Source organism: Scyliorhinus torazame, chromosome X (assembly GCF_047496885.1).
Source record: "Scyliorhinus torazame isolate Kashiwa2021f chromosome X, sScyTor2.1, whole genome shotgun sequence".
In the NCBI taxonomy this organism is placed as follows: Eukaryota; Metazoa; Chordata; class Chondrichthyes; order Carcharhiniformes; family Scyliorhinidae; genus Scyliorhinus; species Scyliorhinus torazame.
Window position 1 is genome coordinate 15,227,497 of NC_092738.1, and position 15,099 is coordinate 15,242,595.

The following is a 15,099-nucleotide window of genomic DNA, read 5'->3' on the forward strand; positions in this document are numbered from 1 at the left end:
CCCCGGCGATTCTCCCACTCGGCGTTGGGGGGGGGGGGGGGGGGGGGATTCCGCCCAGAGCCTCTGGCACTAATATTTTGTCGCTTATGTCATTCTGCATTCAGTCACCAGGAGGCACCATATCGCCACTCTCAGGGTGCCCTTTCCCACGAACAGGTGTTGTAGCTGACTGATGTAAATATCTACCAGAACGTCATCCAGCTTCCTAACAGGATTCTGATGGTTAGAATCAATGCAGTATGATTGAGTACAGACTGAACTAGAAGCCACCTACACTTTTCCAAGTATTTCTCGCCATAACTCTCACGGACTTCTGGAGATAGTCTGGCCCACCGACACTGCAAGTCGTTTTCAATGCCTTCCAGGTTTGTCACAGCGGTTTTGAAGAAGCCAGGCTCGATGATGCAAACTCGAACACCAGAATAGTGCACGTCCCGTCTAAAAAAGGACAAATGGAAAATGTACCGGTTCCAACACACAAGACATGTTCCCACACGCCTGTCCCATTTTTGCAGTTTGTTGCTTTTCAGCTCCCAGGCCTGTCCCAACACAACTCCACCCCTCCCCCACTTGGCCACATGTCCCTGACACTTCAGTCGGTCCCATTTTGGCTGTCTCGCCTTTTGCTGCTATTAACACTCACCACCCCCTGAATGGCGCCATTAACACTCTCCTTTGCCTCATGGCCAGGACATAATTTGTCCATATCTCCTTTGCCTATCCCTGGTCTTCTATTCTGCCCCACCTCCTCTGCCTCCTTTCACACTCTATAATTCTGTGCATTTCTACCTCTCTTCAGTTCTATAGAAGGGTCATTTAGACCCGAAATGTTAACTGTGTTTCTCTCCCCACAGATGCTGCCAGGCTTGCTGAGTTTATCCAGCATTTTCTGTTTTTATTTCCTGTCTCCAAACTGATTAAAATCCTTTTATTCATCGTCACGTGCTGGGAGCAGTAAATTGCATTTATATAGCACCTTTAATGCAGCGAGAAACACATACAGTACCGAGATGCTTCACTGTGCACATTATGTGATATTAGGTCAGGGGCCTCAAATATGGTCAGAAGAAATACTTAAAGCTGGAAAGAGGGAGAGGTTTAGGGAGGGAATTCTAGAGCTTCGGGCCTAGGCAGTTGAAGGTATGGCCGCCAATGATGGAAGGATGGAAATCAGGGATGTAGTAATGCACAGAATCCATGACATCATTACAGTCTTGATTTAACATCTTATCCAAAAAATGGCACCTCTAGCAGTGAAGCACTACCTCAGGACTTGTTATTGAAAATATGGAAAGATGTGTCATTTGAAACATGGAAGTCTGGCAATATCTGGTCTGAGAGAAACATGAGAGGATACAGGGAAAGATCCCACAAAGGGTTAACAGCAGCTGCCAGGGAAGGATTGTAAAATGCAGATAGCCTTGGTCAAGCAGGCTTAGCAAACAAGACAAACAGGATTTTGAATGAAGCCAAAAACAATGGCTCACACCTTCATTGAAAGTAACTGTCTTAGTTCGCAGCTGGAAAGGAAAGGATAAGGTTCAGTTGAATTTGGGACAATTCTAGGTGTGAAAATTTGCTAAACCAGGTAAATTAAAGAAAACTGGAGACTATCAGTCTACAAGAAACATAATTCAAAGCGAAAATCAAAGTCAAAATTATGAGCTGAGGACACAATTGGAAAATAAAACTATAGAAATGACAGGAATTAAAATTCACACCTCTATTGAAATCAAAGCATTTTGAACATCACAAAGGAAACAATGTAATCAGATCTATGAGATGAAGTCATGTCAAAATGAATACTTAGTTGGATTAAAAAGTTTAGATCAAAGATACTTTTTACAATCAAAGTTAAATAAGAGTTACTTTACAATAAAGTCATAAAAACTAGATAACTGTTAGAAAAATATATAAACCCGAAGAAAGGGGACACAGGCAGAACCAGAGCCAGAACTCAGAGGGAGAGAGAGAGAAGCAGAGAAGGAACAAGCAGCTAGAGTCAGATTACAGTCAGCTCGGCCATGGGAAAGAGACAGGGCAGAGCAGCCGAGCTAAAATAGCTAATACATCTAAGGAAGACTAGAATTTAAAGAATAGGCAGAGTCAGCTCAGAGACAGCCAGCAGAGCCAGCTCCGACAGCTCGGTACATGGGAAAGATAGGACACAGCCACCGAGCGAACCAGCGAATACATCTAAAGAAGACCAGACTTTAAAAAGGAAATTGATTGTCAAGTTGGGCCTGAAGGTCCCTTCAACCAACCAGAAGGATCCAGAAGCAAGATCTTGACACATTTCTGTAAAGGCAGTAATTGCAGCTTTTAAAAGAAAAGATATAATAATAAAATAACTTAATTTAACCTGAAATAGTGGTTATTCCAAAGTCTACTTTCCTTACTTAGCAATGCGGGACCCAGGATCGATGCTACTAAGTGGTAAGTAGATGAAATCTTTGGTGAAGGTATGGGTTATACCGGGGGATAACTTGAAAATATAGTTTGACCTGAATAGAACCCACTGACGCCTGCATCGGAGTCGCGGAGTGAGAATCCCTGATCACCATTTAGAATGTCGGCCCTTTTTGGTATAGGGGGACTTCTAAGAATAGTGGTGAGTTTTCAAAAACAGACTTCACTGGAGAGTGAGCCTAGATTTCCTGCTCACAATCGCTGGAGGAATACGGAACACTCGGCCTTCTGAAAGGGTTACTGAATGAGTGTTAACGAACACCATCCAAATTCAGACAATACCATGGCCAGTGAAACAATGTTTTCAAAAGATCAGTAATAAAAGGCAGAAAAATAAAACCGAAAGAGAGATATGAGCAGGCGGCACGGCTAGCACTGTTGCCTCGCGACGCCGAGGTCCCAGGTTCGAATCCCGGCTCTGGGTCACTGTCCGTGTGGAGTTTGCACATTCTCCCCGTGTCTGCGTGGGTCTTGCCCCCACAACCCAAAGATGTGCTGGTTAGGTGGATTGGCCACGCTAGATTGTCCCTTAATTTGATTTTGTTTTTTAAAAGGGAGATACGAACATGCTAATTAGGAGCAGGAGGAGGCCACTCGGCCCCTCGAACCTGCTCCGCCATTCAATAAGATCGTGGCTGATCTGATTGTAACCTCAACCCCACATTCCTGCTGACCCCCGATAACCTTTCCCTGCCCCTGCCCCTCCCCCCTTGTTAGTCAAGAATCTATCTACCTCCGCCTTAAAAATATTCAACGATTCTGCTTCCACTGCCTCCTGAGGAAGAAAGTTCCAGAAACTCACCCCCCTCTGAGAGAAAATAATTCTCCTCACCTCCATTTTAAATGGGCAACCCTTATTTTTAAACAGTGACCCCGAGTTCTAGATTCTCCCACAAGAGGAAACATCCTCTCCACATCCACCCTGTCAATACCCCTCAGGATCTTAAATATTGAGATTAATGGCATCCCTTTGGAACTTATTTAAATAAAAATACATAGGGAGGCAAGAAAGATTATTGGTGCGTAAACATCTTCTGCTGAAATTTAAGATCACTTCTGCTCCTTGGGGAAATTTCAAATTGACCCGTATGCACATAGAATCCATAGAATCCCACAGAAGGAGGCCATTCAGCCCATCGTATCTGCACCGACACTCTGAAAGAGTAACCCACCCAGGTCCTCTCCCCATCCCGTCTCCCTAATCCCACCCAACCTGGACATCTTTGGACACTAAGGGCAATTTAGCGTGGCCAATCCACCTAACCTGTATATCTTTGGACACTAAGGGACAATTTAACATGGCCAATCCACCTAACCTGCACATCTTTGGGCACTAAGGGACAATTTAACATGTCCAATCCACCTAACTTGCACATCCCTGGACACTAAGGGACAATTTAACATGGCCAATCCACCTAGCCTGCACATCTTTGGACACTAAGGGACAATTTAACATGGCCAATCCACCTAACCTGCACATCTTTGGACACTAAGGGACAATTTAGCGTGGCCAATCCACCTAACCTGCACATCTTTGGACACCAAGGGACAATTTAACATGTCCAATCCACCTAACCTGCACATCTTTGGACACTGAGGGACAATTTAGCATGGCCAATCCACCTAACCTGCACATCTTTGGACTGTGGGAGGAAACCGGAGCACCCGGAGGAAACCCACGAAGACTGCACGACATCTGTTAGTCCAGCCCTGCGATAACAGTGGACATGAGTGGCGATGCTCACCTCAGGCTGTCGGAGAAAGACTCCACTCCACATTTCGAGAGACAGTATCCGCCACCTGCAAACGACAGTCTCCCCAGAACACTGGCAACATTCACCACCCGGCCCTTGGCCTTTTTGACCAAGGGGAGAAACGTCAGGGTGACCTCCATCAATCCAATCAAATTCACATTCAGCACTTTGAAATAATCTTCCATCTTCATCCATTCCGTTGGGCCAATGGGAATAGCTCTGCCCGCATTGTTGACTAATCCCCAAAGGCCTGTAAAAAAAAGACAAACGGAAACTTAAGACATTCAAGAATTGCCACGGAAATTTCTGTTTTGCAAAATGCAAGGCCATGTGGTACAGACCCTCTTCATCAGGTAACAATCCCTGTATGGAGTGATTCTTGCGAGTTTTCAGGATATGATGAGGAACAGATAGAATTCTTTCTTTGGAATTGAGGTCATATTGGACTGAAATCGTTAACTCTGCTACTCCCTCCTCAGACCTGTTGTGTTTTCCCAGCACTTTCTGTTTCTATCCTTAATGACCTTAATTGGCTTCTCCCCACTGTCGGACAGGTTGCCCTCAATGCTCTGAAGTGCGAGGACACTTTCTTCTCGTTTGCTAGTACCCGATTCCCTTCACCGCCAAACCTGTCTCCAAGGTGCTGAAAATCACTCCTCCCATTAAATCTTGGATCACATCATAATGCCATATGAACACTGGTTGTGCGGTCCAATTGGTGAGCCCATGAACCCAGTGTTGAACAGTCATTTGTTCAACTCCTGGTTTGTGCTGAGTTCCCTGAGCTCAGCTGGGTGGCTTTAGCAACAGCACCACGGTGCCTTGATTCTGTAAGTATCTGGGTAAGGAGGGCAAAGTGATTCAAAGTCTCGGCACTTGGGAAAGCATGGCTGGAAGGTGAAAGTGTAAATTGGTCTGTGTCACATTATGTGGGGCTGAAGTCTTCCCCCCCGCCCCCCAGCTGCGTGTTTCTCGGTGTCAGTGGGATTCTATACTCCCGTCGCTTGTCAATGGTGTGGTGTTCTTTGTGTTGTTAATTCTAGGATGGTTGGCGTAGTGTTCACAAAGACCACAAATAGCTTTTATATTGAACAAAGCTATAGAATTAGTGATACTACTGAATTGGATTCGACACTTACTCCTATATAACAAACAGTTGGTAATGAACATATAATCTACACTCATCTACTACTAATCTCTACACTGATACATAGAACATAGAACAGTACAGGCCCTTCGGCCCACGATGTTGTGCCCAACTAGTCTGAAACTAAGATCAAATCAACCTACTCCCAATCATTCTGGTGTGCTCCATGTGCCTATCCAATAACCGCTTGAAAGTTCCTAAAGTGTCCGACTCCACTACCATAGCTGGGAGTGCGTTCCACGCCCCAACCACTCGGAGTAAAGAACCTACCTCGGACATCCCTCCTATATCTTCCACCATGAACCTTATAGTTATGCCCCCTTGTAACAGCTACATCCACCCGAGGAAATAGTGTCTGAACGTCCACTCTATCTATCCCTCTCATCATCTTATAAACCTCAATTAAGTCACCTCTCATCCTCCTTTGCTCCAATGAGAAAAGCCCTAGCTCCCTCAACCTTTCCTCACAAGACCTACCCTCCATTCCAGGCAGCATCCTGGTAAATCTCCTTTGCACCCTTTCCAATGCTTCCACATCCTTCCCATAGTGAGGTGACCAGAACTGCACACAATACTCCAAATGTGGTCTCACCAGGGTCCTGTACAGTTGCAGCATAACCCCGCGGCTCTTAAACTCAATCCCCCTGTTAATAAATGGTAACACGCTATAGGCCTTATATGAACTATGTCTGCTCTCACTCACACTATCTTTCCTTCAGTCTGTCAAAGAACAAAGAACAATACAGCACAGGAGGCCCTTCGGCCCTCCAAGCCTGTACTGGTCATGATACCAATCTTGGCCAAAACCCTCAGCACTTCCTTGTGCCGTGTCCCTCTATACCCATCCTATCCATGTACTTGTCAAGATGCCTTTTGAACGCCGTTAATGTATCTGCTTCCATAACCTCCCCTGGCAACGCGTTCCAGGCACTCACCACCCTCTGTGTAAAAAACCTGCCCTGCACATCTCCTCCAAACTTTGTCCTTGAGCTTTCTCCTCAACCTCTTACTTGAATGTCTCTAATATGCCTTATATAGTTCTACATCTAGCTCCCTCTAGTGGTTGATTTGGACATAACATTAACCCTGCCAGTTCTTTACATTTATGATAATGTCACAATTGTAGCCACCATTGTAGCCACTCCACATCGCTGGGAAACCCATGGGCAGGGGTGCGCTGCCTGCGGGAAAAGTGAATCGCAATGGCCGGAGAATTCTGGGCCAGATCTCAACCGGACGTTTTAGACGTTACTGGAATTGGTCACAGAATTATGGGATATTATTGGCTACACCGAGAACTGAAGTGGCTTTCTCTGTCAGGAGCTCTCCGCAGTACAACATTATGAAAAGAGGGCCTTTCCTTCAATGCTAATCTCTAATCACCAGTTTCAGCTCACAGGTACCTTTCTCTCCCACCTCTGCCTGGACCCAGTCCGCTGCTTTCTGTATGCTACTGGAATCGGTCACGTCAAGCAAGACAGCTTTCAGCTTGGATGATCCGCTCCTCTGCAAGGTGTCAACTCCTTTTTGGGTCAGGCAGCCAGCGAAGACATGGAATCCTTGCCGGTCCAGACATTTTGCCAGGAGGTTGCCGAAGCCCGTGTCACACCCGGTGATAAAGACATACTTGTCTTTGACATCTCCGATCTTCTCACGGTCCCTGATAAACCAGCCAATGGCAAGCAGAAGAGCAGCAGTGAGGAGATACACCCACATGAAGCCTGTTTGAAGAGCCTGAGAAGACAGGACAGAACATTTCAATAAGAGAAAGTCATCATAACAGGCGCACAATATGAAATCACACAAGTTATCATTTAGCCTATCTATTATGTGGTTGTCTTAATTGGTTATTGCAATACTCAATGTACTACTGAGTCACGCAGAGTTAGCCAGCTTCCAGGTTTGGCACAAGAAGCTTAATTTTGTTTGAATTCATTCTTGGGACGTGGGCGTCGCCGGCTGGGCCAGTAATTGTTACCCATCCCTAATTGCCCTTGAACTGAGAGTCTCGCTCGGCTGTTTCGGAGGGCAGTTAAAGAGTCAACCACATTGCTGTGGGTCTGGAGTCACATGTAGGCCAGACCGGGTAAGGACAGCAGATTTCCTTCCCGAAAGTGGCATTAGTGAAGCAAATGGGTTTTTGCAACAATGGCGATCACTACTTCAAAGATAAGTTGCAACCAGGAACAGAAAAATAACAATTGCAAACCAAGTCAGAAATAGATCTTAAAAGGTACAAGTGCCGGCTGTGCTTTTTAAAATTTACTTCCATCTTTTCAGTACCCTAGCAACATTTGATATCTATTTGATTGAGCTGTGATAAGATCCAGCGTGAATGAGGCAGGAATGGCGGAAACTGGGAGACAGGCCATTACCTCCGAGTTTACCGCCTGTATTTTGGGAAGTGCATCCAGCATACAGTGACAGGTCAGAGAAATCAAGTGGACAGGAAAAATGGGTGAGGTTTTGCACAATGGAGCCCTGTCCCCACCAACCTAACTGTCCCTTGCAGATGAAGTCTGACCCTAGAAAGGTCATGTTTTGTTGAATTGAAAAAAGATGAAACAGCAAAGGTCACGGTCTGGATTACGAGGAAGAAAATGTGCCAAGATCTTGGGCTCTTCCAGTCGCGCCCATCCCGAGACCGGAAATTCCCACCCGAGGTCAATGTCCATCCGCCCGCTACGATTCCCGTGGCGGGCGGGGCCGGGAAATTTACCTCAGATTTTCCCATCAGTTGTTTGAACTCCTCAATAGTGAGTTGAATTAGAGTCATAGAGTCATAGAATCATACAGCACAGAAAAGACCCTTCTGCCCATCGAATCTGCGCTGGTCAAAAATAACCACCTAACCATTCTAATCCCATTTCCCAGCTCTTGGCCCATAGGCCCTGGATCACATGTGCCCATCTAAATAATGTTTAAATGTTCTGAGGGTCTCTGCCTCCACCCCCCTTTCAGGCAGCGAGTTCCACACTCCCACCCCCCTCTGGGTGAAAAGGTTTTTCCTCACATCCCCTCTAAACCTCCTGTCCCTTACCTTAAATCTCTGCCCCCTGGTCATTGACCCCTCCACCAAGGGGAAAGGTTTCTTCCTGTCTACTGTATCTATGCCCCTCATAATTTTATACATCTCAATCCCCCCCTCAGTCTCCTCTGCTCCAAGGAAAACAAGCCCAGTCTATCCAATCTCTCTTCATAATTAACACTCTCCAGCCCAGGCAACATCCTGGTGAATCTCCTCTGCATCCTTTCCAGAGCTCTCACATCCTTCCTGTAATGTGGATTTCAGAACTGCACACAATACTCTAGCTGTGGCCTAACCAACGTTTTATACAGTTCCAGCAAATCCTCCCTGCTCTGAAACTCTATGCCTCGGCTAATAAAGGCAAGTATACCACATGCCTTTGTAAGCACTGTAACCACCTGCTCTGCTACCGTAAGGGACGGGTGTACATGTTTTTACATAACAAAAATAGAAGCTCAAATAATAATAATAATAAAAATAATGACTTCCGGGTGCGGCTATGCAGAGCTAGGTCGCATATTCGGCAGCTCCCGCTTGGAACGGACTTTTGGGCTCTTTTACAGGGCCCCCACAGCATTTGTTTGACATTTCCCGGTGTGGGAAGAAGACTGCAGCATTCCCCTGACAGTGTCCCCCAGGAATGTTATGTCTTTTGGCTGCCAGACCCGGCAGAAACAGTGAAAGATTTGGCTTGAGCTGCAGGAATAGACAAAGGCCTCTTCCAGCATGCAGGCGGGGGAAGGGCAAGCTTAAAGCTGCAATCTGACTTGACTCTATCAAAGGTGAATTCTAGCAGCAGAGGGAACAACTGTGAAAAGATCTACCAGGGCCATTGAAGAAGCAGGGACGAGGCTTCCGGTGGCGGCCATGGAGGAGTAGGTCGCGCATTCGGCAGCTCCCGTCTGGAACTGACTCTCAGACCTTTTTCAGGAGTTTCCATAGACTTTTTGGGGCAGACTGGTGAAGCGAACACTGCCAAAAGGATTCCCTCTCGACTTCCGGTTGCGGCTATGCGGAGCTAAGCCGCACGATTCGGCAGCTCCCGCTACCACGGACTTTCGGGCTCGTTAGAGGAGCCCCAACGGAACTTTTTTTTTGACGCAGCCCGTGGGGAAGGGAAGAGAGAGGTCCCCCTCCAACTTCTATGAAACGGACCAGAAGTGTGACGGCCAAAGGAGCGGCACTGGAGCAACGGGAGAAGCGAGGGAAAGAAAACAAAATGGCGGCGGCCAGGGACAAAGGGGAGCTGCAGGAGTTCATCACGCGCTGCTTCGAGGAGCAGCGCGAGGAGATGCACAAGGAGATGTTGGCGCCTATGCTTTCGGTAATTGAAGGACTCAGGATCATCCAGAAGGCCCACGAAGCTAAGATCCAGGAGGTAGAGAAAAGAGTCAGTCAGAACGAGGACGAGCTCTTGGGCCTGGCGGTGAGAGTGGAGCAGAACGAGGCGCTACACAAGAGGTGGGCGGGAAGACTCGAAGACCTGGAGAACAGGTCGAGGAGAAAGAATCTGCGAATCCTGGGTCTCCCTGGGGGAGTGGAGGGGGCTGATGCCGGGGCATACACGAGCACGATGCTCGAGGCGATGATGGGCACGAAGGCCCCTTCGAGGCCGCTGGAGTTGGACGGGGCACATCGGGTGCTGGCGAAGAAGCCCCAGGCAAATGAGCCGCCAAGGGCGATGATCGTGAGGTTCCACCGGTTCACGGACAGAGAGTGGGTCCTGAGATGGGCCAAGAAGGAGCGGAGCAGTAAGTGGGACAATGCAGAGATTTGAATATACCCGGACTGGAGCACGGAGGTTGCAAAGCGGAGAGCGGGTTTCAACCGGGCCAAAGCGGCGTTGTACCGGAAAGAAGTGAAATTCGGAATGCTGCAGCCAGCCTGAAGAGGCGTGGACCTTTGTACAAGCCGAAAAGTTGGACTCTAACTGAGGGTTTGTGAGGGTGGGGGGATGTTTTGGGGTTTGATGTGTGATGGTTGTTGTATATAGGGGGTCAATCACGCGCAGGAAATGTTACATGGGCTGGGGGAGAGAGACAAGGCCGCAACAGGAGCTGCGCCAGAGGGGGTGGAGCGGGCTTTGGAAAGGCGGGAAGGGGAACGAAGGAATGCATATGGATTGGGAGACTCCCACGCGGGGAGGTCAATGGGACGGCGGGGGAAGCCAGGGTCAGCAGGCGTCAGCTGACTTACGGGAGTGACATGGGGGGAGCAAAAAAGCTAGACAGGGGTCTAGCGGGGGGGGGGGGGGGGGGGGGGGGGAGGGGGGGGGGAAAGGGTTGCTGCTGCACTGGCCGAAAGGGAATGGGACACAGAAGAGGTGGTCGGGACGGGGGTCCCCTCTCTGGGGGACTGGAGGGTGAGGGAGGTGTGGACACGGGACTGGCCCAGAAAAGGAGATGGCTAGTCGGCGGGGCGTGGGGGGGGGGGTGAGAGCCCCTCCAATCCGGCTGATAACGTGGAATGTGAGGGGCCTGAATGGGCCGGTGAAGAGGGCTTGAGTGTTCACGCACTTAAAGGGACTGAAGGCGGACGTGGCCATGCTCCAAGAGACACACCTGAAGGTGGCGGACCAGGTCAGGTTAAGAAAGGGATGGGTAGGACAGGTATTCCACTCGGGACTGGACGTGAAGAATAGAGGGGTGGCAATATTGGTGGGAAAGCGGGTGTCATTTGAGGCCAAGACTATTGTAGCGGACAATGGAGGGCGATATGTAATGGTGAGCGGTAGGCTGCAAGGGACGTGGGTGGTGTTGGTAAACGTATACGCCCCGAACTGGGATGATGCAGGATTCATGAAGCGCATGTTGGGGCGCATTCCGGACCTGGAGATAGGAGGCCTGATAATGGGAGGAAACTTCAATACAGTGTTGGATCCAGCACTGGACCGCTCCAAATCAAGGACTGGAAAGAGGCCGGCGGCGACCAAGGTACTTAGGGGGTTTATGGATCAGATGGGGGGAGTGGACCCATGGCGGTTTGCAAGGCCGCAGGCCAGGGAATTTTCTTTCTTCTCCCATGTACACAAAGTCTACTCCCGGATAGATTTCTTTGTTCTGGGTAGGGCGCTCATCCCGAGGGTGGAGGGGACGGAGTATTCGGCTATAGCCGTTTCGGACCATGCCCCGCACTGGGTGGAACTGGAGCTGGGAGAGGAGAGGGACCAACGCCCGTTGTGGCGGCTGGATGTGGGACTGCTGGCGGACGAGGTGGTGTGTGGGAAGGTGAGGGGGTGTATCGAAAGGTACTTGGAGGCCAACGACAACGGGGAGGTACGGGTGGGGGTGGTATGGGAGGCATTGAAGGCGGTGATCAGGGGAGAGCTAATTTCCATTAGGGCTCATAGGGAGAAGACAGAGGGTATGGAAAGGGAGAGGTTAGTGGGGGAGATTTTGAGAGTGGACAGGAGATACGCAGAGGCCCCGGAGGAAAGATTACTTGGGGAAAGATGATGGCTCCAGACGGAGTTTCACCTGTTGACCACAGGGACGGCGGAGGCACAGTGGAGGAAAGCGCAGGGGGTGACCTACGAGTACGGGGAAAAGGCTAGTCGGATGCTGGCACACCAGCTCCGTAAGAGGATGGCAGCGAGGGAAATAGGGGGAGTCTAAGATGGAAGGGGAGCCACGGTTCGGAGTGCGACGAAAATAAACAAGGTATTCAAGGCCTTTTATGAAGAGCTGTACAGATCCCAGCCCCCAGCGGGGGAAGAGGGGAGAGGGGGGGGTTATTGTTTGTAAGGGAGAAAAATTGTGTTAAAAAACTTTAATAAATATATATATTTTTTAAAAATAATAATAAAAATAAACAAGAATTATTAAACAGAACAGGGTGGATGTTGTCTTCCTATAAAACTTACATTATATCAACAGATCCCCCCCCCCAGGGATGCTGCTGCCGAAAATTACTTCTCCCCTCGAAAGTCAAGGAAAGGTTGCCACCGCCGGGAGAACCCCATCAAGGACCCTCTCAAGGCGAACTTTATTCGCTCCAGGCTGAGGAACCCCGCCATATCGCTAACCCAGGTCTCCACCCCCGGGGGTTTCGGGTCCCTCCACATTAGCAAGATCCGTCTCCGGTCTACCAGGGAGGCAAAGGCCAGAACCTCGGCCTCTTTCGCTTCCTGCCCTCCCGGATCCTCCGCCACCCCAAATATCACTACCGCTGGGCTCGCCTTCACCCGAGCGTCCAAAACCCTAGACATCGCCCTCGCAAACCCCTGCCAGAATCCTTTAAGCGCCGGGCATGCCCAAAACATATGGGCATGGTTCGCCGGACTCCCTGCAAATCTCGGGCACCTGCCCTCCACCCCAAAAAACTTACTCATCCTTGCCGCCGTTATATGCGCCCGATGCACCATCTTAAACTGAATTAAGCTGAGCCGGGCACATGATGAGGAGGAGTTCACCCTGCCCAGGGCATCGGCCCACTGGCCCTCATCCAGCTCCTCGCCCAGCTCCTCCTCCCACTTGCCCTTCAACTCCCCCACTGAGGCTTCCTCCACCTCCTGCAGCTCCTGACATATGTCCGACACCTTCCCCTCCCCTACACAGACGCCAGACACCACCCTGTCCTGGATCCTACGCGGGGGCAGCAGCGGAAATGTCCCCACCTGTTTTCTGAGAAAGTCCCGAACCTGGACACCTCACCAATTTTCGTATCATCCACAAACTTACTGAGCAACCCTCCTACATTCGTATCTAAATCATTTATATAAACCACAAACAGCGAGGGCCCCAACACTGATCCCTGCGGGACCCCACTGGACACAGGCTTCCAGTCAGAAAAACACCCCTCGCCCATCGCCCTCTGCTTCCTGCCACTCAGCCAATTCTGGATCTAATTTGCCCAATGTCCTTGCATCCCATGGACTCTTATCTTCGCTATCAGTCTCCCATGTGGGACATATGCAGATGTAAACTTAGAATTCATCACACACATGCCCTCTTCGACAGAGGAAACAGCCCCAAAATTTGGAGTATCAGAAACCTTTCTGCAGCTCATCCCATTCTTGACCATTGCATCGCTTACTGCTCTTGTAGCATTGTCACGCTGATCACGTCCTCTGTATTGGGAAGTGATCAAGCTGCACTTATAAAGGATTTACTCCAATCTTCGCGCACTGGGAGTCCCCTGCAAACATTCAGCTTGGAACCCTCTGGAAGCACTGGCACAATCCAAGGGTTCCTTTCTGGTGTGTCAGCTACCCAAAGGAAAATGATGCGAGACCAAAACGAGGGCTGGTTTACGAAAACAAATGCAGAAAGGTGTGCTCATGGTACACGGCAGATCTATGCCCAGATGAATTCCCTATGGTTCATGAGCATCAGTTTCAAAACCTACAATATACGAGTGTAGCTAATGAGGATCAGTAACGCAGAATACCTTGTGGTGCAGTGGGTCGCAGCCCTGCCTCTGAGCCAAAAGCTCTGGGTTCGAGTCTCACCCCAGGACCTGATGGCCGAGGGAGGTGTGTTCATAACGCGGCCATCAGGTTGAGTATCAACCTGTAAATCCCTCCAAACACCCCAATGGCTGGCGGTAAGAGGGGGAGAGACTCCTAGTCAGCCAGACTTAATGTGGAGTGGCGCCCCTCAAACTATAAGCCTCTGGCGACAGACTAGTGACCTGTCCTGGGGATTGAAACAGACATTTGTGCAACCACTAGGTGTGGGAATCGAATTGGAATACAGTACCCAGCTATCTAGAAACATGCTTTGCAACTGGTTTAGTGTGGAGCAGTGGTCTGATAGCAGTAAGCAAATCTGAAATGATTGGAAAAGAAACTCGCATCCTTTATTTCAAACTTTTGCTCCTCTATTTCGAATCAGGGTAGCTCGGTTCCATTTCGGAGGAACTGCCATGTCTCATTCTGACATTCATACTCTGCTCTTGTGTGTGGCATTATTGTCCGCTGCTTTTAGTAGCATCAAGCTTGCCTTCTTGAGAGAGCGATTCTTGAGATGGTAAGTAGCTCGCAATTTACTAAGATCCTCCGAACCCCAGATTCTCAGCTGACCTGCACTTTTCCAGAATACGCATAGGTTAAGGAAAAGCTTTTGAGCTTAGTAAATTGTTGGGCGGTTTGAAAGCGTTCCTTTTGTGAACCTCATTAGGCCCCAGGACATAATGCAGCAGTGATCACATTTGCTCGTGTTCATACAATCTGGGGAGTTGGAGCTTTAATTTCAGAAAAGTATTTGTTTAAGGTTATTTTTATAATAATGAGAGGAATCCTTACCTTCAATTTTCTGCTAGATACTAGCTCATGCTTCTATTGACAGTCCTCACTTGGTGGCACTCCAGTTAAACACAAACAAGATGGATACAGATAAGGGAATCCATTCAGCCCATCGAGTCACACTAAAGGACTTACATTGTCCCATTGAATGTTGAGCTAGATCCCACAAGGAGTAGGCGACTAACCATTGGCGACTAGCGATTGTCAGCCCACACTGTCACCATCCTGGGGGATTACCATTCACCAGAAACAAAACTGAACTGGACCAGCCATATAAATACTGTGGCTACAAGAGCAGCTCAGAGGCTGGGAATCCTGCGGAGAGTAACTCACCTCCTGGCTCCCCAAAGCCTGTCCACCATCTACAAGGCACAAGTCAGGAGTGTGAGGGAATACTCTCCACTTGCCTGGATGAGCGCAGCTCCAATAACCCTCAAGAAGCTCCACACCATCCAGG

At 49.0% G+C, this 15,099-nt stretch overlaps 1 protein-coding gene across 1 annotated transcript in view; it reads right to left on the reverse strand.

Annotated features, from left to right (window-relative positions):
* rdh5 (retinol dehydrogenase 5 (11-cis/9-cis)) overlaps positions 1-15,099 on the reverse strand; it is a 70,314-nt gene that overhangs the window by 7,284 nt on the left and 47,931 nt on the right. Inside the window, exons 3-5 of the mRNA XM_072493934.1 lie at positions 6,774-7,104; positions 4,215-4,473; positions 275-438 (exon numbers count right to left, since the gene is read on the reverse strand). Coding sequence (XP_072350035.1) covers positions 275-438; positions 4,215-4,473; positions 6,774-7,086 — 736 coding nt within the window. The 5' untranslated portion in view covers positions 7,087-7,104. The remainder of the gene's footprint in view (positions 1-274; positions 439-4,214; positions 4,474-6,773; positions 7,105-15,099) is intronic.